General features: G+C 33.6%; 3 protein-coding genes across 9 annotated transcripts; 2 read left to right on the forward strand and 1 right to left on the reverse strand.

The window, feature by feature from the left end:
• The first annotated feature begins 6,335 nt into the window (after positions 1–6,335).
• On the forward strand, positions 6,336–15,168 carry LOC114317041 (ABC transporter C family member 14). 2 transcript variants are annotated; one of them, XM_028263733.2, is made up of 12 exons: positions 6,336–6,772; positions 7,942–10,121; positions 10,401–10,721; positions 11,159–11,245; positions 11,355–11,978; positions 12,094–12,258; positions 12,626–12,920; positions 13,101–13,315; positions 13,444–13,749; positions 13,826–13,889; positions 13,995–14,234; positions 14,435–15,168. In XM_028263733.2, exons 2-12 carry the CDS (start codon positions 8,022–8,024, stop codon positions 14,533–14,535), a joined length of 4,518 nt encoding a protein of 1,505 aa, XP_028119534.2. In that variant the 5' UTR covers positions 6,336–6,772; positions 7,942–8,021; the 3' UTR covers positions 14,536–15,168. The 2 variants fall into 2 exon arrangements, with proteins under 2 accessions (XP_028119534.2, XP_082760376.1); XM_082904250.1 differs by having other exon boundaries at positions 6,721–7,044.
• Positions 15,169–19,905: 4,737 nt separating this feature from the next.
• On the forward strand, positions 19,906–23,175 carry LOC114260054 (nucleolar-like protein). The gene is made up of 3 exons (XM_028200115.2): positions 19,906–20,370; positions 22,618–22,739; positions 22,825–23,175. The coding sequence occupies exons 1-3, from the start codon at positions 20,037–20,039 to the stop codon at positions 22,939–22,941; spliced, it is 573 nt and encodes a 190-aa protein (XP_028055916.1). The 5' UTR covers positions 19,906–20,036; the 3' UTR covers positions 22,942–23,175.
• A 287-nt stretch (positions 23,176–23,462) lies between these two features.
• NLA (SPX (SYG1/Pho81/XPR1) domain-containing protein) lies at positions 23,463–27,515 on the reverse strand. 6 transcript variants are annotated; one of them, XR_014350099.1, is made up of 7 exons: positions 27,151–27,515; positions 25,881–26,125; positions 25,533–25,787; positions 24,525–24,662; positions 24,055–24,101; positions 23,663–23,944; positions 23,463–23,586 (listed from the first exon to the last, which is right to left on the reverse strand). XR_014350099.1 is itself a non-coding variant. In XM_028200113.2 (6 exons), the coding sequence occupies exons 1-6, from the start codon at positions 27,332–27,334 to the stop codon at positions 23,839–23,841; spliced, it is 975 nt and encodes a 324-aa protein (XP_028055914.2). In that variant the 5' UTR covers positions 27,335–27,515; the 3' UTR covers positions 23,602–23,838. The 6 variants fall into 6 exon arrangements, 4 of the variants coding, with proteins under 4 accessions (XP_028055914.2, XP_028055913.2, XP_028055915.2 ...); XR_003628515.2 differs by having other exon boundaries at positions 24,043–24,101; XM_028200113.2 differs by lacking the exon at positions 23,463–23,586 and having other exon boundaries at positions 23,602–23,944.
• Positions 27,516–27,716: the final 201 nt, after the last annotated feature.

The raw sequence follows: 27,716 nt of genomic DNA on the forward strand, positions 1-27,716 counted from the left end.
CATTGGCCGAAAGCCTATAGTCTACTTGCCATCGGCCGTGACAGCTTCACCATGTCCAGGAACGAGAGGTCTTGTTACATTTAATGCCCTAACAGTCTCATTTAATGCTTGGTACATGAACTCAATAACTCTGCAGGATCTTTGTCTGCCACGTAACTAACTCCCTGATTGACAGGTGTTTAAATGTCACAGGGCCTGAACCAATATCAGTTCTTCGGTGGGCCTCTTGTTGAGCTTCGCCTACTGGGCTACAACTAAATGACCATTCGGGCTGCCCGTGACGACTGTGGGTTAGGCCTTCTTGGGCTGTGTGGGCCATGCCCATCATGCTATAAAAAGACAAAATAGGCTAAAAAGCCAATAAGACAAAATGTCATATTCAAATCATAATTATTTCATTATTTCTCTTACAAAAGTCAAAAAACCAAAAAGTTCATTCCAAACGAAACTTTTTAGTCATAGATTAAAACTAAAAAGTTAAAAAATCAACTCATATTCCAAACGAACGAAGACTTTGTTAAAGATGAAGTTTGAGTAGAATAAAAACAAAGAAAGGATTGAGTATTTATACCTTTTTATGAGGCTTTTTGTTAAGTTATTTATTTGTGTCTGGTTATTTATTTATTTTTAATATTGATTATTGAATTCCTAGATTTATTTTGTTATTAGACTATCATTATTTAATTGGATGTAATTATATTTATAAAATATTATTTTGTTAATGGGAGTAATTACTACCACCATCCATTGATGCCTCACTAGTGGTTTCTAATTGAATACTTGTGAGCGAATTTTTTTAAAATTTTAAAATTTTTAAATGTGATTGCTTGTGAAGTAAAGTTGGTTGTCTTCATTGTCGACACATACACTGCGTTTGATACGTCAGCATATGCTCTTACATCATTAACTCATTATATATATATATATATATATATATATATATTATTAAAAATAATATATATTTTTTTATTTTTCTAAGAGAGCAGGTTAGTATATATATTTTTAATTATAAATAAATTATACATAAACTCAAATATAATTTAAATTATACTAATTTTACCTATTTTATATAAATTTTATTTGACAAATATTTATTTTTCATATATTTTTCATAATTAATTGAGATAATCCACAAACTTAATGCCAATTTTGTGTTTCACATTTTTTTTTTCTTAATTCTTTCAAGGGTATTAAAAAAAAATTTTAATGCTAAATTGTTTTTTTTCTTCTTATTTTTCTGTGTATTGTTCTATAACCAATACCAATTCTATATTATTATATATTATGGATTTGTCATTTAAATTTTATAATGATTCTATATATGAAATTATACTTCATTTCTTACATTAATTTATATAATCATAACTCATATGAAGAAAAATCTACACAACAATGATATTCTCGAGGAATCTCTAAAGTTTAGATTTATTACTTGAGTTATTTTTTAAATTGTTGAACAGTAATTTCTTTTATGTTTTGATATCATATTACAGAAGATTAATCAATACACACTGAAATATATATATATATATATATATATATATATATATCGTTTGGATGTTTTCATTATTTATTTTTTTGGATTTAGATGTTATGTGATTCTTTCTTGGTTAGTTGTTGTTGAATTTCTTTTATATAGTTGATATTTTAATTTAATTAAGAATGTTTATTTTACAATCTTATAATTTAATACATATCATATAAAATCATTAATCCAACTAGAACATATTTATATTTAATTTTTTTAATAAATTTTATATAATTTCTTTTTCTACATATTTTTATCTTTCAAATGAATATAAAAGAAAAATAAATAGTTCGAATTACTTTTTTGGGAGCTTTTTTGATAAATCCCATTTCTAAGAGTTTTATTCCATCCAATCCATATTCTTTTTTACTATTCCATTAAGTCTTATATGAGGTAAGAAGACCAAAACACCCTCAATCTCTCCTGCCTCTATTAATGTTGATTGTCATTATGTTTTGGTAGTTCCCATAGATCAAGATATTAACTATCATTATATTCACATTAATTTGAAAATGAATTTTTGTCATTATATTGTCACTTACATGATGTGAATATTCATAATAAAATATATGAATGTGAATATTCACATGAATTCTAGAATATAGATAAAGACACCATGATCATGGTGACGTGTGTGAAAGTTTACATTGGGATAAAAAAATGGACAATATTAAGTAGAAATATATACTTTTCAATGATAATCTTTGTGTTATATCCACATACAAATGTTAATGTTCACAATGCTATATCGATATGATTATAGTGACATGTGTGAAAGTTGGCATTGGGGCAAAAAAATGGACAATATTAAGTAGGAATGGATATTTTTCAATGGTAATCTTCATATTATATCCACATACAAATGTTAATGTCCACAATAGTAATGTTGAGGTTCACATTAACAACCTCTGTTTTGAATATAAGAATGATGCCAATGTTTATATTGTAGCTTGCAAAGTACAAAAATATGATAGTATCAACAATACATTAACCACACATCACTATTTTTTTAGGTAATCAAACATGATGTAAATAAGAATGTACAAATGATGTGAATGTTCACCAGTAGCAACAGACAATAATATATCAAACCACCATTTCATTATTTTTTTGAAAAAAAAAAAAAAAAACAAAACAAAATATAGAGGGTTCGCATCCTTTGAACACCATCAACACTAATAGCAAACACAATCACTAAAAGGGTAAAAATAACATATTATCACTGCTTAAAAATAAGAATGTTCACATGTTGTAAACGTTCACATCACTACATTAGATGAAAGAGAATTTTTTGAAAAAGGTGTTATGAACGTTCACATCAAATGAGAGAGAAAGTACAAAAACATGATAGCATCAACAATGCATTAACCACACACCATTATTTTTTTGGGTAATCAAACATGATGTGAATAAAAATGTACATATGATGTAAATGTTCACATCACAACACTAGCTACACACATAGACAATAATATATCAAACCATTATTTCATTATTTTTTGAAAAAAAAGAAAAAAGAAAAAGAAAGGGTTCACATCCTTTGAATACCATCAACACCAATCACAATCACAAAAAGAGGGAAAATAACATATTATCACTACTTAAAAATAAGAATGTTCACATGTTGTGAACGTTCACATCATTACATTAGACGAGAGAGAATTTTTCAAAAAGGTGTTCTGAACGTCTACATCAGATAAGAAGGAATTCTCAGGGCGTTGATGCCATTAAAGAACTTTCTGGAAAGGTGTTCATTTTATAAGATTATCAAAAATTTTAATAACTTTGATGAAAATGGAGCTTTTTTGGTTTAGGGTTTAGAGATATTAACAACATTAAAATTTGATAAAAAGGGAGCTTTTTTGATTTAGGGTATAGACATATCAACATTAAATATAAGGATGTAAGAGCCTAAGAAAAAGTGTAAATCAAGAAAAAGAACTTTATGCAATAAAAGTATACATACATGGGACTAAGTGGGTTAAAAAATTCCTTCTTAGACTTCTTGGGTTAGAACACTTCTAAATAGGATTCATCAATAAAAATCCCTACTTTAGGAGTATATTTTACTAATTCTTCTTTTAATTTAACTATTATTTTTAATATCAAAAAGAGTATTTACTTTATTATTTTATAATTTAATATATATCATATAAAATTAGTATATGATAATTACCCTTTTATAATACGATAGAACTAAAATTAATATATATAAGTATTCAAGTAACAATTTTATAAAATGATAGCACCAATATTATCAAAATAAATAATTAAAATTATTTTTGATAACACATTATACCATCAAATATTAAAAAAAAAAAAATACGTGCATTGTACGGGTGAACGGCTGGTTTGTTATACATTTGTTAGACATTTGTTGGTGTTGAAGTTGTAAGACATTATTTATAGAGCATTGCTATTGAAGATTAAAAAAAATTAGATTTAAATTTCAAATTTAATGTGACAGTCAATTATGATATTAAATTCAACACTCTTTTTTATATTTTCTCTAATCATCAATCAATCATATCATTTGCACATCATTTGGTCTAGAAAATGACTATACAAAGTGGTTTATATATCATTTTCTTATTTATAAGGTAAATTATACTAATCTCAATGTGAAAAAATATATATAATAAGTTTTAAAATTTTAATATAATTATATTAAGATTTTTTAGAGTTGTAATTCATTAATTATGTAGTTAGAAAAATGATATTTTTAATTGTTTTATACCAAAATATATATTTTGTCTTTTTTTTTTTTTTTTTTTTCTTACATCATCTGCATTAATTTTAATTATTTTAATTTTATTAAAGAAAAATCAATAAAATTCTGTCAAAATTGTAAAACTAATATATCCTCTCTAATTTTGAAGTGAAGTTAATGCAATTTTCTATTATTATCATCATTACATATATGTCGTAAATATACCAACTTGGATTTTGATTATTCTTAGGCTTTGGCTCTTCTCTTTGACCAAAAAATATAAAAATAAATATTTAATTATGTTAAAAAGTTTAACACAACACTTAACCACCAAATTTACAAGTTTAACAACTACAAATATAAAGTCCACTCATCATTATAGAGAATATCTCCAAAACAAAGCAAATGATATTATAAATCAAATATTACTGAGCCACATCAATATCAATGTATGGCTCCGTTTGGCAAGAGCTAAACGGGATTATTTTGGCTATTTTAATCACAAAAAACAAAATAGACTATTTTAGCCACAAAAAATAAAATATCACATCTAACCCATAATCATTATATTCTTCTCTCATAAAAAAAGTCAAAAAAACCAAAAAATCAAAAACCCTTCCCAAACCAAACTTTTTAACCCAGGCTAAAATAGCCAAAAAGCCAACACACTTTCCAAACGGAGGCTATATAGTATTGTGATTGATTTTTTAAATTTAAGATTTCAGAGTTTATCCATTATTAAATATATTGAGGCCTCGTTTGGTAATTACACATTATAATCTAAAGGTCAAAAAAGAGTTTAAAAAGTCAACAAATACCAAAAAATTAAATATCCATTTTCATTCACTTTACCTTTTTTTTTTTCACGTATGCTCATAAAAAAAATTAAAAACTCATCCAAAATATATTAATTTTTTTCATCTTATAATTTAGTTAAAAAAACTTATTTCCAAATGATCCTTAAATTTAAGATTTCAAAAGCAACACAAATGAAATTATAAATCAAATATCAGCGACCCACATCAACATGGATATATAATACTGTGACTGATCTTTCTCTGCATATATAAAAAAGTGATATATAGTTGAACAATTTAATTCCTTCGAATAATAATGTGATTTTTGACAAACGATACCAACAACAAACAAGATGAATGTTTGAAGCAGTGTGTTCCACAGATTCAACCAAACAATGATAATAATAGTATAATACTTAAAACTCTTGACAAGGAAAGGAATTGCCAATTTTGAATTTGAATAAATAAAAATATTATATTAAACTAATAGTAAGAATTGGATACCAAATGATTCTCGTTGTCGCCAAGGACAAATCCATCAATTTATGTACAGAAAGACAGAGGAGTCTTCTTGGTGAATCTGCTACGGCTTCGACTACACAGTTAACCACCGCAAGGGTTGTTAGCGCCCACCACGTGCATTCCCCCTTTGTAAAACTTTTTTTTTTTTTTTCAATTTTAAAAAATAATTTTTAAATTTTCAATTCATGTTTGTTTTATTTTATTTTATTTTTTTGTTTATTTCTTAATAATAACGTGTCAAAAAATTAATTAAAATAGTTAATTTTTAAAACAACCAAAAACATGTATAATCTTTCAAAAACAAAATAAAATAAGAATTTGTGATATAGAATTTACCCAAAAATCGATATGTATGGAAGAGATTTAATTGATAAAATGTGGAGTCTTATACGAAATGAATTTGAGCTATTGATGTGAAATTTTAGATAATTTTTAAGTTTTTATGTCTGGAACGATATCATTATTATAGAAGTTCGAAAATTAGACCAAATTTTTAAGTATAATTATGTAACAATAAATTAGAATATTTAAAATGGCACATTCTCTTATATCTTCTTAATGATCAATTAATTATTTTATTTACGCATGATTTAATTTTAAAAAAAAATATAAGAAGTAGACTTGTCATTTTTCCTAGTGAAAATGTTAACATGTGGAAGATCCTAGTTGTTAGCATTTGTCCCCGAGTAAATAAATGACCGGCAAATTAGGTAATCACTCCTCTATTTGTGTCCTTGAGATATCTCCACGTCTTTCCCTATATACGCTTTTAATTTCTGTCCGAGACCACACAATTATTTTACATTTATTTCAGAATTTTTTAAGAATTAATTAGTTTAATTGATTTTATAATTAAAAAAAATAAAAAAAAGTAATTAATTTTTTAATTATCTTACATTTATTTCAGAATTTTTTAAGAATTAATTAGTTTAATTGATTTTATAATTAAAAAAATAAAAAAAAAGTAATTAATTTTTTAATAATGACTTCTTAATTTTTAATTTTTAATTTTTTTTAATATGTTCCAAACATACCCATTTCTCTGTATCTCTCTCTTCTCTCCCCATTTTTGGAAAAAGTTAATTAACTCTCGTCAGTCGTTGGAAACAGCAGTGAACAATTTTCTTATATATACAAGTAAAGCCTGTTCTAAAAAATTTTGTTTGTGTGCTTCGAAGCTCAATACTTGGCTTTCTGTGTTTTCACTTTGTCAAGGTGAGTCTTTGATTCCTTTCTCTCACGGGTCTTTCTTGTTTTGCTCGTTTTAGTCCTTCCCAGTTTGCATGTGTTTTTTGTTAAAAAAAACACAAATTTTATTTGATGACCCATTTCTGAAAATGATGAGGGATTTTTGAGCTTTTTATTGATTTTGTTTTTTAAAAACACGAAAAACAAAAACAAATTAAACAGCCCTCGTCTTCCTTGCACCAATCTTTTTTCAGGATCTCTGTTTCTGCATTTCGTTTGCAGTCTTAAAACTTGCAGGGGTACGATGATTTACTTACAACTTTTTTACGTTTTTTTTGTCTCCCTTTTTTTTTTTTTTTTATAAATATTTTAATTACTGGTACTAATGCAAATCATATGTTATTTTCTTTTGAAATCTCGGCATCATTTGAGTTTTTGAGGACGGCATGAGTCAACTTATATTCTGATGAAAAGCCCAAGACCTTTGAATCTACAATACCCTTTTTCTTTTTTTTTTTGTTGCCGATGTTGGATTCCCTTTCCTTTTCGTGTTGTTAAAGTTCAAGCTGTACATGATTGTCTATATCTCCTTCAAAAGTGTGTGTGGATCTTAGTGTCTCCAGTAAAGCAGGTGTCATAATTTGGTTTGGTCATTCTCTCTCGCTCTCAATGTCCCTTTTTGTTTTTGCTGTTGATGTTTTTAAATGTCCTTTTAAAGTCATTAATTTTGTATTAATTGTTTAGTTTCTGCATATTTGATTCAGGGTTTTGTTCATGCTAAATGGTGATTGTCTGTGTTTGTGAATTGTATTTCAACAAGTTTTACTCATAAAATAAGAAGAAAAGAAATGAAAGAAAAAAATTGAATTTTAACTCTAATAACGTGCTGCTTTTGTTTTTCATTTTCATTTTTCGTGTTTTTGGAAGCAAAATAATAAAAAGTTAAAATAACCTAGAATTTCCATGTTGTTTTTGTTTTTGTGAGAAAATAATTTTTGAAAAATGAAAACAATTTTTATTACTTCCTAAAAAGTTAGGTGTTTTTTCGAAATTTCATTGAAAACAGTTTTCTGTGTTTTGGGGAATATTAAAACAGAAAATCAAAACACAATCAAACAGGCTATCCCTTTTAGTACAATTTTACAGTATTTTCGTGGAAAGATATTTATATTTATTTCAATTTCCCCCCTTTGCAGAACTAGGCAATGAAGATTGGAGAGAGTGAAGCATAGAAGAAAGTACATTTTTTGTGGTGGTTTGGCATAAGTTTGTGAACATGTCTTCTGCCTCTTGGATCACTTCCTTTTCATGCTCAAGCTCTGTGATTCAATCTGTAGAGGACACATCTATTTTTCCCATTTTTCAATGGCTAAGATTCATCTTCCTCTCACCATGTCCTCAAAGGATTGTCCTATCTTCTGTCGATATCCTGTTTTTGTTTGCCGTCCTGTTGTTTTCAATTCATAAGCTCTATTCTAGATTCGTTTCCAATAGCCGCCCTGATCCTGACATAAGCAAGCCTCTTGTTAGAAACAATAGAGCTGTTCTTGGAACTAATCTGTGGTTTAAGCTGTCTCTGATTGTGACAGTTCTATTCGCATTTTGCTACACTGTTTTATCCATTCTAGCCTTTTGTAGAAATGCTCAGTTGCCAGAGAAGCTAGTGGATGGAATATTTTGGTTAATTCAAGCAATAACTCATGCGGTGATTACTGTATTGATTGTCCATGAGAAGAGGTTCCAAGTCATCACTCATCCATTGTTGCTTAGAGTTTACTGGGTTGCAAACTTCGTCGTCATTACTTCGTTCACCGTTTCTGGGATTGTTCGTCTAATCTCTGTTGGCGAACCTGATCCTGTTTTGTTGCTGGATGATGTAATTTCATTCGTTAGTTTGCCGTTATCAATTGTACTTCTTATTGTTGCCTTAAGAGGATCAACTGGAATTATTGTGAGAAGAGAATCAGATTCAGAAATGGATGTAGAAGACAAATTGTACGAACCCCTATTGGACAAATCCAAAATAACTGGCTTTGCCAATGCTTCTATCATCTCCAAAGCGTTTCTGCTTTGGATGAATCCCTTATTACGTAAAGGTTATAAATCTCCCCTGAAGGCTGATGATATCCCAACACTTTCACCGGTCCATAGAGCTGAACGAATGTCTCAGTTCTTTGAATTGAATTGGCCAAAGCCTCATGAAAAATCAAACCACCCTGTGCGAACCACATTGCTTCGGTGCTTCTGGAAGGAAATTGCCTTCACTGCCTTCCTGGCAATTGTCCGGCTTTGTGTCATGTTCGTGGGGCCTGTTCTCATCCAAGGATTCGTTGATTTCACCTCTGGGAAAGGGAACTCCCCCTATGAAGGATACTACCTTGTCATTACTCTCCTCCTTGCCAAATTTGTGGAAGTTTTGACCTCACACCAATTCAACTTCAATTCTCAAAAGCTTGGAATGCTCATTCGATCCACCCTTGTGACTTCTTTATACCAGAAAGGCTTGAGGCTGTCATGTTCGGCTAGACAGGCTCATGGGGTTGGACAGATTGTGAATTATATGGCTGTAGATGCTCAGCAGCTCTCTGATATGATGCTGCAGCTACATGCCATATGGCTTATGCCATTGCAAGTTACTGTCGCTTTAATACTTCTATCTCGTTATCTTGGTTCCGCAACAATTACAACTCTGGTTGGAATTATAGCAGTTTTGTTGTTTGTATTGTTGGGCACAAGACGAAACAACAGATTCCAACGCAATGTGATGAAAAATCGGGATTCAAGAATGAAGGCCACGAACGAGATGCTTAATTACATGCGTGTAATCAAGTTCCAGGCTTGGGAAGAACACTTTAACAAGAGAATTCAAACTTTCCGTGAATCAGAATTCGGGTGGCTATCCAAGTTTATGTACTCGATATCTGGCAATATCGTTGTTATGTGGAGCACCCCAGTGCTTGTATCTGCCATCACCTTTGGTACTGCAATTTTGATAGGGATTCCTCTTGATGCAGGGACTGTTTTCACTGCAACAACAATCTTTAGGATTCTTCAGGAACCAATCAGGACATTCCCTCAGTCTATGATCTCAATCTCACAAGCAATGATCTCACTGGATAGGTTGGACAAGTTTATGACAAGTAAGGAGCTGGTTGAAAAGTCGGTGGAGAGAGAGGAAGGTTGTGGTGGTAGGATTGCAGTGGAGGTGAAAAATGGGAATTTTAGCTGGGATGATGAAGGTGGGGAAACAATGGTAAAAAATTTGAATTTGGAGATCAAAAAAGGGGAGCTTGCAGCTATCGTTGGGACTGTTGGATCAGGGAAATCTTCCCTCCTGTCCTCAATTCTTGGCGAGATGCACAAAATATCAGGAAAGGTATGAATTTTCATGTTGAAATTTTTGGTGTTCATCTTTCATTGCTTTACATAAATGAAGTTTTTGTAGTTAGTTGTCATCGCTATTCTATGCGGTGTGTTTCTTTATCTTCCAATGTTTTATATGTTTTTATGCATAAAATATTTGAAGAATGTATAAATTCTATGCCCTTATGTAGATATCTTCAATTCCAAAAGTTTCAATATTTATTTGGCCACCAAAAGATTTATATTGAGAGGATAATTTCATAACTCTATAGCTGCTTTTACTCTTTAACAGGTCAAGGTTTGTGGCACCACTGCCTATGTTGCGCAAACATCATGGATTCAAAATGGGACAATTCAAGAGAACATCTTGTTTGGTTTACCAATGGATAGAGAGAGGTACAGGGAAGCCGTTAGGGTCTGCTGCTTGGAGAAAGACTTGGAAATGATGGAGTTTGGAGATCAAACTGAAATTGGAGAGCGTGGCATCAACCTCAGTGGTGGCCAGAAGCAGCGGATACAACTTGCTAGAGCTGTTTATCAGGATTGTGACATCTATCTTCTTGATGATGTATTCAGTGCGGTTGATGCTCACACTGGGTCTGAAATATTCAAGGTGACAATATTGGTTACAGCATTTCTGAGAAAAACCATATATTTTCTTTCTAGTTTAATCATTCTATTGAGATGACACAATTCATTTTGATACAAATTTGGTTGTGGAGATAGTTTCATCTTTGAAAGCGATGTCATTGGCAAAAGCTGTTGATAATTAGATACTATCATAAGAAACCTGAAAGACTTGAAAAAAGTTTGAAAACTATGAAATCTATTGCTAAATTCTATTTTGTTTCATTTTTGAAAACAATCCCTTGATGTGTGGTAAGTTTTGGATGTGTATCATATGCCTCTGCTTGCCAATGCTTTTATACGTTCTGTGCTAATGTGCATGAAATTCTATTGATTTTGTATAAATATTCTGCTTAATGTATGTACTCCGCTCAAAATGCTGCTGTTGAAGAAACTTAAAATTTTATCATGCTTGTTTGGCAGGAATGTGTGAGGGGTGCTCTCAAAGACAAGACAATTCTACTTGTGACTCACCAAGTTGACTTCTTGCACAATGTTGATCTTATCTTAGTAAGTAGGATTCATTATTGAAAAATATATATATATATATATATATATATGTATATATTTTTTTTTAGTTTCTGTCTAAAATATTGGCTTTTTAACATTTGAAAACCAGGTCATGCGAGATGGGATGGTTGTGCAATCAGGAAAGTACAATGATCTTCTGGAGTCTGGCTTGGATTTCAAAGCACTGGTAACTGCTCATGAAACCTCCATGGAACTTGTAGACGTGGAAACTAACATGTCCAGTGAAAATTCCCCCAAAACACAAAAAGTTTCCCGGGCATTTTCTGACCACGGGGAAGCAAATGGTGAAGACAATTCCTTGGAACGATCCAATTCCGATAGGGGAACTTCTAAACTCATTAAAGAAGAAGAGAGAGAAACTGGCAAAGTCAGCTTAGATGTTTACAAACAATATTGCACCGAGGCTTATGGGTGGTGGGGTGTAGCAATGGTATTGATAATGTCATTAGTGTGGCAATCTTCTCTAATGGCGAGTGATTATTGGTTGGCATATGAAACTTCAGAAGACCGGTTATTCAACCCATCTCTATTTATTAGCGTCTATTCAATTATTGCGGCGATTTCAATAGTGCTAATAACGATAAGAGCATTTTTGGTTACAATCGTTGGGCTTAAGACTGCTCAAATTTACTTCAAGCAAATTCTTCACAGCATCCTGCATGCTCCTATGTCATTCTTTGACACTACACCTTCTGGAAGAATCTTAAGTCGGGTAAAGATATGAACACCAAATTGAATACTTAAATTTTCATCTATATTTTGTCGTAGACTATATATCGAGTTTTACTCCATATTGTGTATTAACAATATTATATTTCATCATGTAGGCATCAACAGATCAGACCAACATTGATCTCTTCCTTCCCTTCTTTTTGAGCATGACTATTGCCATGTACATCACAGTGCTCAGCATCATCATCATCACATGTCAGTATGCTTGGCCAACGATAATCCTTTTATTTCCACTTGGTTGGCTGAATTTCTGGTACCGGGTATGGGCATTGGTTTATCATTGCTGATTTGTTTATTTATTTATTTTTTTGCAATAGATTATTTCTGTAATAACTGTCAATATGATTTGTCACATACCATATTACCATCACCCAGTCCTGTTAATCTATAGATAGTTAAAATATTGAAGGAAAATTTGTTAAACCACTGAAAATTTAGTATTAGAGAATATGCAATTGGTGTTCCAAGGTGGGAACAAATTATAAAGTTTTCTTGATGATATCTTGAAATTTGAAAATTTTGAAATCTTAGACTTTGGGGCATGGTAGACTTCCAATATATCCTGCGTTAAAAACTAATATATGATAATATGTATATAAGAAATTAATCTTTAGATGTTTTTTTCAGCGATACTATCTAGCGACATCTCGTGAATTAACTCGACTCGATTCCATTACCAAAGCACCTGTGATTCATCACTTCTCAGAAAGCATATCTGGTGTTATGACAATTCGCTGTTTCAGGAAGCAGAATATGTTTTTCCAGGAGAATGTCAACAGAGTGAATGCAAATTTACGAATGGATTTCCACAATAATGGATCCAACGAGTGGTTGGGCTTTCGTTTGGAACTGATTGGAAGCTTCATCCTATGTGTTTCTGCAATGTTTTTGATCTTGCTGCCTAGCAATATCATAAGGCCAGGTAGTCATGTACTAAAATGGTTGGTGGTTTGATTTTCACGAGCCAATTACAATTAGCTTGTAATTAGATCACATGTGATGTTAGTGACTCTGTTTGTTTTTGTTTTTTGTGTTTTTGGCCTTTTTTAAAAGGTTACTTGATTGTCGAGTGCAGGAAACTGACCTGTATTGTATTGTGCAGAGAATGTTGGATTAACTCTCTCGTATGGCATGTCTCTCAACGGCATACTATTCTGGGCCATATATATGAGCTGCTTTGTGGAAAATAGAATGGTTTCTGTTGAAAGAATAAAACAGTTCATAAATATTCCCTCAGAAGCTGAATGGGGGAAACCAGATTGTCTACCCCCTCATAATTGGCCTACCCATGGCAATGTTGGGCTCAAGGATTTGCAGGTAACTTGCCTCGGGCCCATTTTCATTCATGTTTGTTAAGTTTGTTTCAATAAGCGTTTATTAGCATGATTTTGAGCTACATAATTAGCCCTTTCTGATAGAGATACTATATTGAACACGGTGAACAGGTTAGGTATCGGCCAAATACCCCTCTGGTTATTAAAGGCATTACTCTCAACATTCAAGGTGGAGAGAAGATTGGTGTAGTTGGTCGAACAGGGAGTGGAAAGTCAACTCTAATTCAGGTTTTCTTTAGGCTTGTGGAGCCTTCGGGAGGGAGAATAATCATTGATGGCATTGACATTTCAGTGCTAGGGCTTCATGATCTTAGGTCTCGCTTTGGGATCATTCCTCAAGAACCTGTCCTTTTTGAAGGAACTGTGAGAAGCAACATCGACCCAATTGGACTGTATTCAGATGAAGAGATATGGACGGTAAACATTCCATACCGAAGCATACACACTTGGACCTTTTCTTGTGATTTAACTGATTTGAGATTGATTTTCGTAGAGCCTTGAGCATTGCCAACTTAAAGACGTGGTGGCTGCAAAACCTGGAAAACTAGATTCACCAGGTAATAATATTCGTGCTTCATGAAAAGTCTGCACCTGAACTTGCTTCACTAGTTTCCTTTTACGGGTGAAGATAAATGTTTTATTTCTTTTTGGCTACTTCTTAGTTGTTGATAGTGGTGATAATTGGAGCGTGGGGCAGAGGCAGCTTCTCTGTTTGGGACGGGTAATGCTAAAGCATAGCCGGCTTTTGTTCATGGATGAGGCAACGGCTTCTGTTGATTCACAAACCGATGCTGTAATTCAAAAGATCATCCGAGAGGATTTTGCAGCCTGCACAATCATCAGCATTGCCCACAGAATACCAACTGTCATGGACTGTGATAGGGTTTTAGTTATAGATGCAGGTAAGTGTTCCTATCTTGCTTTCCTTATCCTTCATATATATATATATATATATACACATATATATTTAAAAAAAAAAAAAAATACCCATCTTCATTGTAAATTTTTCTGCAGCTTGGCAAAGTGAGAAAATAGATTTTCATTAGTAATGGTCGATTACATGAGTTTCATATCTGATGTTCATTTGCACTCTCTTTTACAGGATGGGCGAAAGAGTTCGACAAACCATCTCACTTGCTTGAGAGGCCCTCATTATTTGGGGCATTGGTTCAAGAGTATGCAAACCGCTCGTCGGGACTATGAGATATAAAAAAAAACCATACCGGTTTTTCCCTAAATTGCCTCGTGTGATTTTTGCTGCTCTGCTAATTTAGGAAATCTTCCTCACTGACAATAAAAGTCATACATTGCTTGTAGCAAAATTTCACAAATGTAGTGATAGAAACCATTCTTCCTTGTAGGTTGGATGTCTTCCATAATCACATTAAACATCCACATTAATCAGCAACCCCATGTTTAATGTTGCATATGATGCTGAGCATTGTATCAAACTTTTGTTCTTGCGTTAGATTTCTGAAGTCTTTTTTCCTTTGAAGCTGGTGATACGGGAGTTATGAATGTGATCATCTGCTAGTCTGTCCTTAAGTGCTCTAAGTTCTTGCGACAAAAGTGGGCAACTTTTTGTTGTCTTTTTGTTTTTTTGTTTTTTTGTTTTTTTTTTTAAAAAAAAAATAAAATTTATGTGAAACTTTGTTGCTCCAGTGTAAAATTTGAAGATTAAGTGTATGTTTTTTAAAATGAGTTGTGAACTGTGATTTTCTTGTCACAATAATTGTTGAAAATTGAAGATTATTGTGAAACTTCACTGTATGTAAATTGAAGATTCACTTGTATGTTTTCAATTAAAAAGAATAAAAATTATTGTTACTTTTGCAATGAGTTGTGAACTGTGATTTTCTTTGGTTGAAATATCTTCACCCCTCTCCAATATTGGATTGTTTGTATTTTTATTAATAACAACGAAGTTCTTGTTATTAGCGCCCCCCAACCCCACAAAAAAAATAATAAACAAATTTTTTGTGTGTAATTCCATCGTACAATGTGATAGTGCATGGATTCATGCCTATTATTCAAACTCTTATTAGAATCTAAAAAAATAAAAAATAAAAAATCTAAAGCTGTCAAGGACACCTTCTTGCAACCGTCTTAAAATATAAAATAAAAGATCAAAAATTTAATTATTATTATTTTTTACCATAAGGCCATGTTTGTTTGGGCGGACTGGATTAGCATTCCCATGACTAATAGTCCTAGGACTATAAATTTGTTGGATTATGTATCCTATCTTAACTAATAGTCAAGTTTAAAATAATTAATTCCTACTTTAATTGTTTAACCAAACATCGGATTAATAATTTTATTGGACTATTAGTCCAATCCCAAGCTCATGTCTACCCAAACAAACATGACCTAAGTGTTTGCAATAATGGTGCTTGATTGGTTGACTATCTATGTCAATTAATATAATTTACTAAGAAAAAAAGGAAATAACAGAAAACTAAATAGTAAAAAATTACCAAATTATTACAAATCGATGAAACATTAAAAATAATTACAATAAAGATGAGAAAATCAAAATCAATGGCAAAATTATAGTGTTGTAATAGATGATCTTGGCATGATAATGTACAACATGATTTAAAACATAGGAAAAATACAATGGCGAAGTAGTAATTTGAAAATTCTAAATTCCATGACTGTGTAATTAGTATCCAACTTTTCACTGGTTTTGCAATTTAATAATAAATAAAAAATGACATTTATACATGATAATACGGTTTTTGATGGTAGGACGGGTTGGACTGATCCATGCTCTTCAAGCCTAATGTTCGAATGACCAAGCTTACCAGAGAATCTGCACAAGAGTTCAACGAGAAACGGAGAGTCCCCCAGCGAATCTTCCGACGAACAAGTTAGAGAGAGAGAGTGGAGTATGTAGATAGATTAGAGATAGAAAAGCTTAACCTTATTCTTATCTTCAACGTTTGCTTATATCCTTTGGTAATCATTTCGTTGTCCCTTCCGGCCTGTCACCTTGGCCAAAAGTCTATGCTGTAGCTTACCTTGTTCAGCGTGAGGGCGTGCTGTCCCGACGGAGAGGTGTTATCGTAATAAATGCAGTGAGGGGCTGCATTAATGGCGATGTGCAGTGGCAATAACTTTGCAGATCTTTGTCTATTGATGTGGCTTGCCCTTTACCTGCTACGTGTCTGAATACCATTGATCCTTCATGCCATGTTAACTTCCAGACGGTGCTGGGCCTTATCAGTTGGGTTATGTATTGGGCCCTAAGTGGTAGGCTTGGGCTGTTCATCGTGGGTTGTTACTTTTATGGGCCTACTCATGTCAGTAGTCCACCATTCCCAAGTGCAGTTTTAGTCCAACGAATGGAATAATGAGGAAGATGGCGGTTGAAAGTCGAAGGAAATGATGACCGACCGAAAGTGGCCGAGTGGAGGGATCGATCATGAGGAGGGCCGACCGCGAAGGGTGAGGTGGCGGGTTGCGGGACTCGAGAGGCAGTGGGTCACGTGATGATTTGAAATGGAAAAGACAAGGTAGGGGAATGGTGGTAGTGAATCGTGGTCGTACACGTGGCAGCATCTGGTGGGAGGAGGTTAGGCGTTGGGCCAGAAGTGAAACGATAGGTCATTATAGGGTGTTTGAAAAGACAGTGTTGGCGGTTTTTTTTTTTTTTTTTTGAAAAATTTTCAAACTAACGAAATTTAATAGGGACCCTTGGAATACGGGAAAACCTTGGGCCTTTGGGATTATTCACTTTACCTATCTTTTCGCAAAATATCAAAACATTCCCAGCGTAAACTCCTTCGTTGCCAACGATACACCCCTGCAACACGTTTGGAATTTTCTTGCGCTCGCATCCAAAGCTATTCGAAGACATACAATAGAGATGGCACAAGAGGAAGGAACCACCGCAAGGGTTGATCCCCTAGGGGATAATGACGCGGTGGACCTGGCAGAATGATATAGGAGGGAGAGGCAAGTGGAGAAATTAGGGGAGCCGGCGGGTTTAGCTCATCCGTTGACGATGATAGTTGCTCCAAAACCAATCAGCCAGGCTGAGCCAGATCACTGGCATACGAAGGCTGACAAGTCAACCACTATGACGGAGAAGTTAGAGGGTATACGGAAAAAATACCAGGTGCCTGAAGAAATAGAGTTGATGTTACCGACAGCAACGGAAAGGCCATCCGACACCCGGCCGGGGGGGTTTGTCCTCTACGAAGAGGCGTTGAAGGGAGGGTTGAGGTTGCCGCTTCCCCAGGTGGTAGTGGATGTCCTCAACCGACTAGAAGTGGCGCTTGGCCAACTGATGCCCAACGCATGGAAGATTGTACTGGCCTGTATGAGTGCGTGGGCGAAGGCGAACGAGGGAGTGGCCATGACGGTGGACGAGTTTTTTGCCTGCTATAAGGCCTCGAGCCAGCAAGAAACTTGGGTCACTTTGCAGGCGGCGGCAGGAAGGGGTTTGGTGGCGGGGTTACCGTCATCAATTAAATGATGGAAGCCGTGGTGGTTCTACGTATTTGCGAACGGCGGAATTGGAGTACACACGGTATGGAGGATACCCACCAAGTCTATGGAGCCAAAGCTGGGGGTTGCAGCGGAGAAGGGGGTGAAAGCATGGAGGGAGAAGAAGGGCGTCAGATGGGATGACCTCGTTCAGCCGTCAGCCGACTGGTGGGGATCTGGCACCGGTAGAGCTTGAGGCGAAAAGAAAAGTGCAAGAGGCGGAGGACCGAGCTATTTTTGCCAAAGCCAATAAGTTCAAGGAAGCGCAGTTAGGCCTACCACCAAAATCGGTCGCAAGGGAAAGAATCCGACCACGCCCCAAGCCGTTGGGGGAAAAAGACTTGGACAGTTTTAAGCCGCGACCGGTTGACCAAGCCAGCGCCAACTGATAATACGATTTTTGATGGTAGGACGGGTTGGACTGATCCACGCTCTTCAAGCCTAATGTCCGAATGACCAAGCCCACCAGAGAACCTGCACAAGAGTTCAACGGGGAACGGGGAGTCCCCCAGCGAACCCTTCAACGAACAAGTTAGAGAGAGAGAGTGAAGTATATAGATAGATTAGAGATAGAAAAGCTTAACCTTCTTCTTGTCTTCAACGTTTGCTTATATCCTTTGATAATTATTTCGTTGTCCCTTTTGGCCTGTCACCTTGGCCAAAAGTCTATGCTGTAGCTTACCTTGTTCAGGGTAAGGGTGTGCTGTCCCGACGGAGAGGTATTGTCGTAATAAATGCAGCGAGGTGCTGCATTAATGGCGATGTGTAGTGGCAATAACTTTGCAGATCTTTGTTTGTTGATGTGGCTTGCCCTTTATCTGCCACGTGTCTGAATACCATTGATCCTTCATGCCATGTTGACTTCCGACCGATGCTGGGCCTTATCAGTTGGGTTATGTATTGGGCCCCAAGTGGTAGGCTTGGGTTGTTCATGGTGGATTATGGCTTTTATGGGCCTACCCACGTCAATACACAAGTTCTAATTTATGAACTTATATTCCATTAAGTTCTAATTAAAATTTTTTAAACTTTTAAATCCCATTAAATTTTTAATTGTCGGAATTACCTTTCAAATAATGATTGTTTATCATTTATGATTATGGAGCAATTTGGAAACTTGGTACCAAGTTCTCCCATAAAAGCCACAAAAAAGTCAGTTTTTTTGCTAAAAAAGTCAAAAAACCAATTGAATTTTTTTTTTTAAAAAAAACTAATTAGTGTGTTTGGTTTCAATTTTTTGAATTCAATTTTCTGAAAATTGAGTTTTTTATTTTTCGTATTTTTTTAGTGAATATTTTAAAAATTTTAAGCAATTTTTTTACTTTTTTTGATGTACTTGACTTAGATGTATCTAAAAAGTAAAATATTTGTGAAAAAATATTTTAACAAATTAATAAATACATAAAAATATGAAAAATATAATGAATTTTTGTATTTTTATTTTTAGTATTTAGTGAATTTTTTAAATATTTTTTTTCATAAATATTATACTTTTTAAGTATATTTATATTACGTGTGTCTAAAAATTAAAAAAAATTGTTTAAAATATTAAAAAAATTCAATGAGTAAGAAAATACAAAAAACAAAAAAGTAAATTTTTTTGAAAAGTAAATTTTGAAAATCAAAACCAAAGTGAATATTTTTTGTGCAAAATTAAAAATTTTGTGTCTATAAAGGAGAATGATGATGAAACATTGATATGTAATAAAAAAAATGAAAAAATGAAAAAACTGATAGTATTCTCAGTTTTAAAACTAAAAATAACTGATAATGTTCTCGATTCTATTAGATAGTTAAATCAAATTAATAAGTAGAAAGGTAAAACCATTTAATCTCTCATACTTTATTTTTTTTATTAGTTAGTAAAACAATTATCTAAAACATTATTATGTAAAATTGATAATATTCTTAATTTTAAAAATTAAAAAAAATTGAAAATATTATCAATTTTATTAAATATGACTTATTAATTTAAAAAATCTTAAATGAGCCCTAAAGTGCCATAATATTTATAAATAAGATTTTTTAAATAAGATTTTTAAGTAATTAACTCAAAAAAATCACTTTCTAAAACAAAACTAGGGTTTTTACATTGGGCTGTCATGTTGAAATAAGACAGCCAGCGCCATTAGCCTTTTTTCACCTTAAACCCTAAAACCCCCGAGCCGCTCACCCGCCCTCTTCGTCTCTGATCTTGTGCGGAGAGAGAGATGGGGAGATCGCGAAGGAAGTACAAGAATTCGAGAACGAAGGTTCAAGTGGGACTACCAAAGAAGAATCCTCGCATATTCAAACCTTCCTTCTCTCTCCCTCCAAAGCTTCGTTCCATGATCGATTCCTCCGATCCCAAATGGGACGACCAAGGCAGGGTTCTCGACAACTACAAAGCTTTCGGCCTTGTTTCTAACCCTAACTTCCTCGGCGTCCGATCTCGCACTTCTCACATCATCGAAAGCGAGTCTCTTCAGGTTCCTCCTCCCGCCGCCGATTCCACTGTCTCCGAGTTCGACCCCGTCGATTCCGGCAGCGACCTTGAAGAAGACGGTTACTTCTTCCTCTTCCTCTCTATTGATTCCATTCATTGTGTTTTAAATTCGAATTTAATTTCTTGTTTTATATATTTATGCATTAACTATGGTTCATATCATAATACATTGGATTAAATGAAAATTGTTTGAGTTATGGACTAATACATAAATTTTGTGGTTGTATGCTTAGACAATCAACTAAATTGAAAGGGAAAAAAAGAGAGGTAAATCTTATGTTTTGTGGTATTTTGGTCTTTGAAAAAATGAAAACTCACCTAAATCATGCGTAATTGTTGTATTGATTGGGCTTAGAACATTGGATTAAATGAAAATTGTACTAGTTATGGACAAAATGATGGCCTTAGACAATCATAAATAAATATTGTGTTTGTATGCTTAGACAATCAGCTAAGATTGAAAGAAAAAATTAGTAAATCTTATGTTTTGTTCTATTTTGATCTTTGAATAAATGAAAACTCATCTAAATCATGCATAATTGTTGTATTGATTGGGCTTAGAGCATTGGATGGCCTTGTTTTTTCGGATTCTGAGTTAGGAAGTGTATAAGGTTGAGCTTGTTTTGTAATTCATTATTGTAACATGATGTAGCATTAGAGGTAAGGGTATGTTTGGTTTGTGTTTGAGAGATGTGTTTTAGAGATAAAAAGTACGAAAAGTTGTTTGGTTTGGTTTTTTTCAAAAGATGTTTTGGAAAATTATTTTGAGAGAGAGTTTTGGAAAAAGTGATTGATTTGATGTGTGAGAGAGAGAGATTTGTTTGGAAAACTTGTTTGGTTTACAAGTTTTGAGAAATTTTTTTGGGAAAATTTGTTTGGTTTGATTACTTTTAAAAACTTATTTGTAGAGAAAATTTCCCAAAAAATTTTCACAAATACAAACCAAAAATATGTTTTGTAATTCATTATTTGAAAAGAATTTTCTCAATGATATTCATCAGACCAATTCATATACATAAGCATTAGAAGTTTATCAGATTCTTGTTTTGGGAGCCTTGAAGTTAAAATATCTGTTTAAAGTTAATTATTGCTCCCAAGTTAATGCTCTGGCTATCCCATGCGAGTTGTATTTGTCCTATTTTCTCATTATCCATCCCAATTCAGTCATATGATGACTTGCATAATAGCTTTGCTATGTCTTGGCATGTCATAAGTTTCCCAGGGGCCATTGCAGTCTTATCTTGTGGGTTATTTATCATGCAATTTGCCCTATCGGAATGTTTATGTTACTACCGGCGTGTGCTCTTCTTATTCACTGTCTTTCAAACCCATTTGTATAATACCGCAATAATTCTGCTGTACATTTCATGTAAGAAAAATGACTTATACCCCCACTGGGGGTCGACCCCCAGTGAGGTGGAGGGCCATGATTGGCGGAAAAAAACTGTTTTTTTTTTTTTTTTTTTTTTTTTTTTTTTTTTTTTTTCAGTTGGCAGCCAGTGGGGGCGCGCCACCTCACTGGGGGTGCGACCCCCACTGGGGGTATAAGGCATCACTGTTTCATGTAATTTTACTCGAGAATTAGAATTTCCATGAAAAAAACTGACTAATAATATCTTTGGAGGCCAGCTACTTGAGGGATATACTCGTATACTTGTATTACAGGGTAATATTGGCGGTGTTTGGGAACTTGGTTTTTGGGTTTTTTTTTGTTTTTTTTTAAGTACAAGACAAATGTTTTACAAAACCAAAAAAAACAAATCCAAACAAAATATCATATCAAATCTCATAATCATTTCACTTTTTTTCTCACAAACATTACATCCAACCACAAAAAAACCCAACTATCTTCCCAAACACAAAAAAAAATTTCTCTAATAATATCCTACAATTAAAAAAACCTGCAAAAAAACTCACTTCCCAAACACCCATATTGCTTAATTAGACAATTGTGTTAGAGATAGTTTTCTTATGTTTAATTTCTAGGAGAAGCCAATGCTGTTCTAGCTAATTATGGTTTCCTGCCTTGTTTTTCTATGAATGAATAATGCCCATGGTGCATTTTATGAAAATTTCAATGGTTGACATAGAGAAGATGTTTAGAAAAAAATCGCTTGATAATAGAGTTTATAGTCATAGCACATGTACCAAGGAAGTATAGTTTGTTGACTATAGTCGAAAATCCAAACAAGCAACTGTGGCTTTGTGTTGCATCATGCATGCAACTTTGATTACACGATCTTTTGCTGTACTATGCTACTAGATATTAACAAGTGATATGTATTTGGGCTATTTTGGCTATGTAGACTTAAAATCAGCCCTTGGAAAGAAGCGAAGAGATGGGAAGAGTGCACCTCTGCAACCACTGACAACCATGCAACGAACTCACATTGGCAGACTCATAGAAAAATATGGAGATGATTATCAGGTAAGGAAGGAAGTTTTTTACTTGAGAAACTCTGCAGTTTGTTGGATTTGTCATTTCCTTTTCTCATTAGATTCTTCCATTGCAGAGCATGTTCATGGATACAAAACTTAACAGGATGCAGCATTCGGTTGGCACTTTGGAGAATTTATGCAAAAGATACCACATGTATAAAGATAAAAATCCCTTGATTGTGGGCTGTTGAGCATGATTCAGCTTGGATTATATCAGGAGATTCTGCAGTTGCAACCGGAATTTTTCTTAAATTTTACTGTAAGGGGTATAATGATTTTTGGATATCAGAGGTGTTTTTTCCTAGCTCTTTGGGCTTTTATATTGTATGATGATTGCTCCAAGTCCTTACCCTCCAGAGAATGTCCTATATGGAAATTTGGATCTCATACGAAAGTTTTAGTCATTTTATGTCGTTTCTGCAAAACTTCTTGTTTCTTTTTTTCTTTTTTGGAATTGTTTTCTCACAGCTTCTTTGATAACAAATTAGTCATTGAAGTTGCTGAAAAGCATGGTGAACTTCAATCCACTAGTGTTTTCTTGGTTTGTAAGTTTCTTCTTGTAATTGTACCAACCATGTTATGCCTAGTTGTGAAATTTCATTTGACTTAAATTTTAATCAATTAATCATTTCCAGGGGATCAAATATTAGGAAATCATGCTTGACAACTTGGTATCCAACAATAGCAACAGAGAACAGAACAGAATAATGAGTTTTTGTATGGAAATCATGATGTTTTACTAGGCACCTCGTTCAACAATAATAGTGAAATGAAATACAAGTGGGAGAATACCCATATCTTCAAAAAATTTCTGTAGAAAGTGCTTCACCACAGAACTGCAATAAACAAAATAAAATAAATACAAACATGGCATTCCAGGTCTACAAATAATTTTACAAATATGTTACTTACTCCATTTCGGCTAAAGATGGCATATACAAGACTTGTTGAAATCCCTACATATCAACACAGAAGACACAAAAACTAATTGATAGCTCAAGGCAAATTCAAGACACGAACATCAGAAGATGTTTGTTAACACAAGTAGTTAATACTACTAGCACCAATAAAAAGAAGAAACAGCCGCTTTAGACACCCATAAATGCCTGGCACTGGGCCTGCCAGTGCTCCTTAGCCTGCTGAATTCTCTCCACTCTCTCGATTTGAAGCCGCTCCTCCCAATATTTATGACAACTGTTTCAATATGCATATGATTAGAATAAGAAAGTCAATCGCATTGCAACTACCTGTATCTTTTTCATATAACTGGACATGACATAAACAAAATGTACCATCGACTTAACAAGATATTAAGCTCATCCATGTGTACAGCACCTTCAAACACTCCATCCTGAAAACCAACGAAAATAATTCATAAAATGAAAGGTAATTATCCGTTAGACATGAAACAAAAGCATAGCATTGTTGGATTTTTTACATTGAAAATTCTAAGATAAACATGTCAGTTGATGAAAATGAAAACTACCTTTCATGATATGTCAACATTGAGTGGTAAGTCAAGTCTCTCTGACTTAAAATTAAAACCCATTCTGAGTCTGTTTTTAGATTTATGTGGTGGGTGATTACGCACACTTAATTGTGAAACCACTAAATGCGTTCAATGATAAGTGCTTCATTGTGTTATCAAACAACATAGACACCAATCATTAAGTTGAAAAACCTCAATTACTTGGTTAATTAGGAGGAGCTTCTTTAAAGACATGAAGAAATTTATGACAAAGCCTACTAAATAATGATAAGTACACCGACTTACATTTCGGCAGAGAGGGCACTTTCCTTTGGGATCTGCAGTATCTAATCCATCCACGATGGTTACTGATGCAGCCTTGCAAGCACATATATAGCAGAAGATATGACCACAGGTCAGAGCTACTGGATCAAATACAGTATCCTGTTACAAGAAAAGTCAAATGCATTGATCAATTGTGGATCTTATTGGAAGAAACTGATAGCAAAGCTATAAATAGCCTAATCAAAGTTTAATACAATGATTGCGGATGATGATAACATGCATAACACACAGAGAGAGTTGGGCTACTGCTAAATCACATCCAAAAAAGTGCTTCCAGTTCCAATCTGAGCTGTCTTACCATGATATTCTGTAATGCATCATACTTTAAGAAAGTACCATAATAAATTTATAATCACTATGATAAACACTCACAATAAATATAATATACTTCAATTATGGTGCTATAGCATTAATGGAGTTTCTCATGCTGCTCTTCCTAATTCTTGACACAAGTGGACTAAACCTTTCAATCAATTGCAGGGTTTCATATATGACATAATTTAAACTTCAAATTTACTTTCCTGTAGACATTTTCGAATAAAGAAACAGTACCAACCTTTAATAATTGTTAACTGTGTATAAATATTGATGAATACAATGTAAGACTTTGAACAGCTAGAAATCAATCAGAACTAGTTCCTAGAAACCTTGGAGAGAAACTGATTTGGATTCCAATATCTGAAGTCAGTTAAAGCCACTAGATGCAGGAGCCAACTATGTTGGAAAGATGCTAAAATGGGAAATTAATGCACAAGGTATTAGAATCCAGGTACTGGGCTCTTTGATATAGAAAATTTTGATTATTCCAAGAGTATCTTGATGATTCACTAAATTTTGGTGAACTGATATTACATAAGACAGTGAAAGTAAAGATTTTGCACAACAACAAATGAATAAATTTGTCAGATCATGTGTTAACTTCATGTTTAAGTGTCCAATATTAAAAAGACTAAAATCTGGAAGACTTACCAAGCATATAGAACAAGTCAAGTCAATATCAAGCTTGATGGAATCAAAGAGTTCGCAAGAGAGTGATGGTTTGTCATCATTAATTACAAGAGAGCAGCCCTCAAAAAACACGGAAGCCTTCCTTTTATGGTCCTTTGTTTCCCTCAAGTTTATGTGGAAAGCCATCAGCTCGCATAGCCATGGTGACTGAAGGATCTCAATGTGCATACTTTGGGCTTGCGATTTGAATGCTTGTCCTTGGTTAGAGTAGTGAATCTAAAGTCAAAATAAATGAATATATAAGTAAATAAAAAACACAATAGTTTCTAGTTACGCTCCATTTGATTGCTGAAAGTGGGATTAACATACCTTGTCATACTTCTTTAGTATTTTGCGCATTGCAATGGCGTTGATTATTGCATACATAACCAGATCTTTGCCTTCTTGAGTTAAGGCAACATGGTTACCCTGTAGCTTGTCTTTGAACCAAATGAAGCACTTACGGAACCCTGAAGCCATATGCTGCGCGAGCAATTTCTGTGCCCGCTCATTAAAGCAACCAACTACTGCAGACATTTCCTTGAGCAAGGACGGGAAAAAGGTTCCATCGCAAACTACAAAATAGAGTTACAATCCAACCACAACTAAGGAAGATTAACGAAGAGGAATACAAATCAAACAAACACCACACCTTCCTCAAAGTGATGCATGTGCTCTCTCATGAGAGTGTTCAACAGCTAGCGCTTAGAGGATTCATCAAAATTTGTCTTTTCTTCATCACAAGTCAATTACTACCAACCCCTAGTTCTCCATTATTATTGCTATTTTTACCAAGGTCATTCTAGGGGATAGTGACCAAAACTTTTGTTATCTAACAAAATTAAGAAGCAAAGTCCGTTTAGTGAGAGCCTATTTTCTTTGGTTATCTAACAAAATTAAGAAGCAAAGTCCGTTTAGTGAGAGCCTATTTTCTTTGACAAAGCTATCACGGACAAACATGTTCACACCTATATACAAATATGTGTATGCGTGTGTGTGTGTGTGTGTGTGTGTGTGTTGGCTCTATCTTTTCTACTCATCCAACATGAAGGACCAACTCAAAACACAAATTAAAGACTACTGTAAAAGAAGAAAAGCAAATATACAACTATAACAAACAGGACAAAAAATTTAAAAATAAAAACGAAAAAGGGAAGAAGAATAAAAGATTGTGAACCAGCGAATTACATCAGCTAAAACTTTAAATTTTTGGTGTTGTAGCCTAATTAGTACGCAAAGTAATTTCTGAATATGTTAAATCAATTAATTAATTGAACAAAAGGCTTATAATAAAGAAAATATCGAATTATCATTATACAGCTTCGGCATGATTGACAAGAACAAATTCTTGAGAGAGAGAGAGAGAGAGAGAGAGAGAGAGAAGGGGCTGTTTAACATCCTCTACAAATCTTCCAGAACATGCAAATGAAAACAAGGAAAAAAACAAAGAACTCAGAACACTAAAACACATAGATAAAACCCAAAATTCAAAATCAATTAACTCATCAGAAATTTAAAAAAATAAAAATAAAATCAGTTATATAAGTTCATCAAAGGCAAATAGATACAAATATGTATACATACAGATGAGTGTAAGTACCCGGGCAATGGTGGGGGCAATTGGCAGAGTCATCATGGTGGTGTAGGACCATCTTATTGTTGTGGGTTTGAAGATCTATTCTACATTTCTTCAAGATCTTCTTCAGTTTCTTGAATCCTACACGTGGAAGTTTCTTCTGATCTTGCCCTTGCATGTACTCCTCATATTTCTTGCAGAACTTCATCTTCTTCTTCTTCACCGACCCAATTCCAATAACAGTTAATCTTAAGCTCTCTTTCTCTCTCTCTAATACAACGATGTTGGTTACCACCTGACGTCAAAATGAGTGATTCTGTTTATGTAGAGTCAATTTATCGGCAATGTCTCCCCCTCGATAACTTCACCAAACTCTGACTGTCTACTTTGTCTTTTTTAAATCTGATTTTTAATTTAATATTTCATTTTTTCTTCTTTTTTTAAGGATTATAACTTTTGGTTTATTTTTCAAATCTTAACTTTATTTATTTTCAAGGGTAAATTATGAATAAGTTTTCTTAAATTTGATTAAAATACGAATCGTTATTTATAATTTTAAAAATTATATTTTATCTTTTGAGGTTTTTAAT

The sequence above is a fragment of the Camellia sinensis genome, chromosome 14 (assembly GCF_055761805.1).
Source record: "Camellia sinensis isolate YWXY chromosome 14, ASM5576180v1, whole genome shotgun sequence".
NCBI classification, from domain to species: domain Eukaryota; kingdom Viridiplantae; phylum Streptophyta; class Magnoliopsida; order Ericales; family Theaceae; genus Camellia; species Camellia sinensis.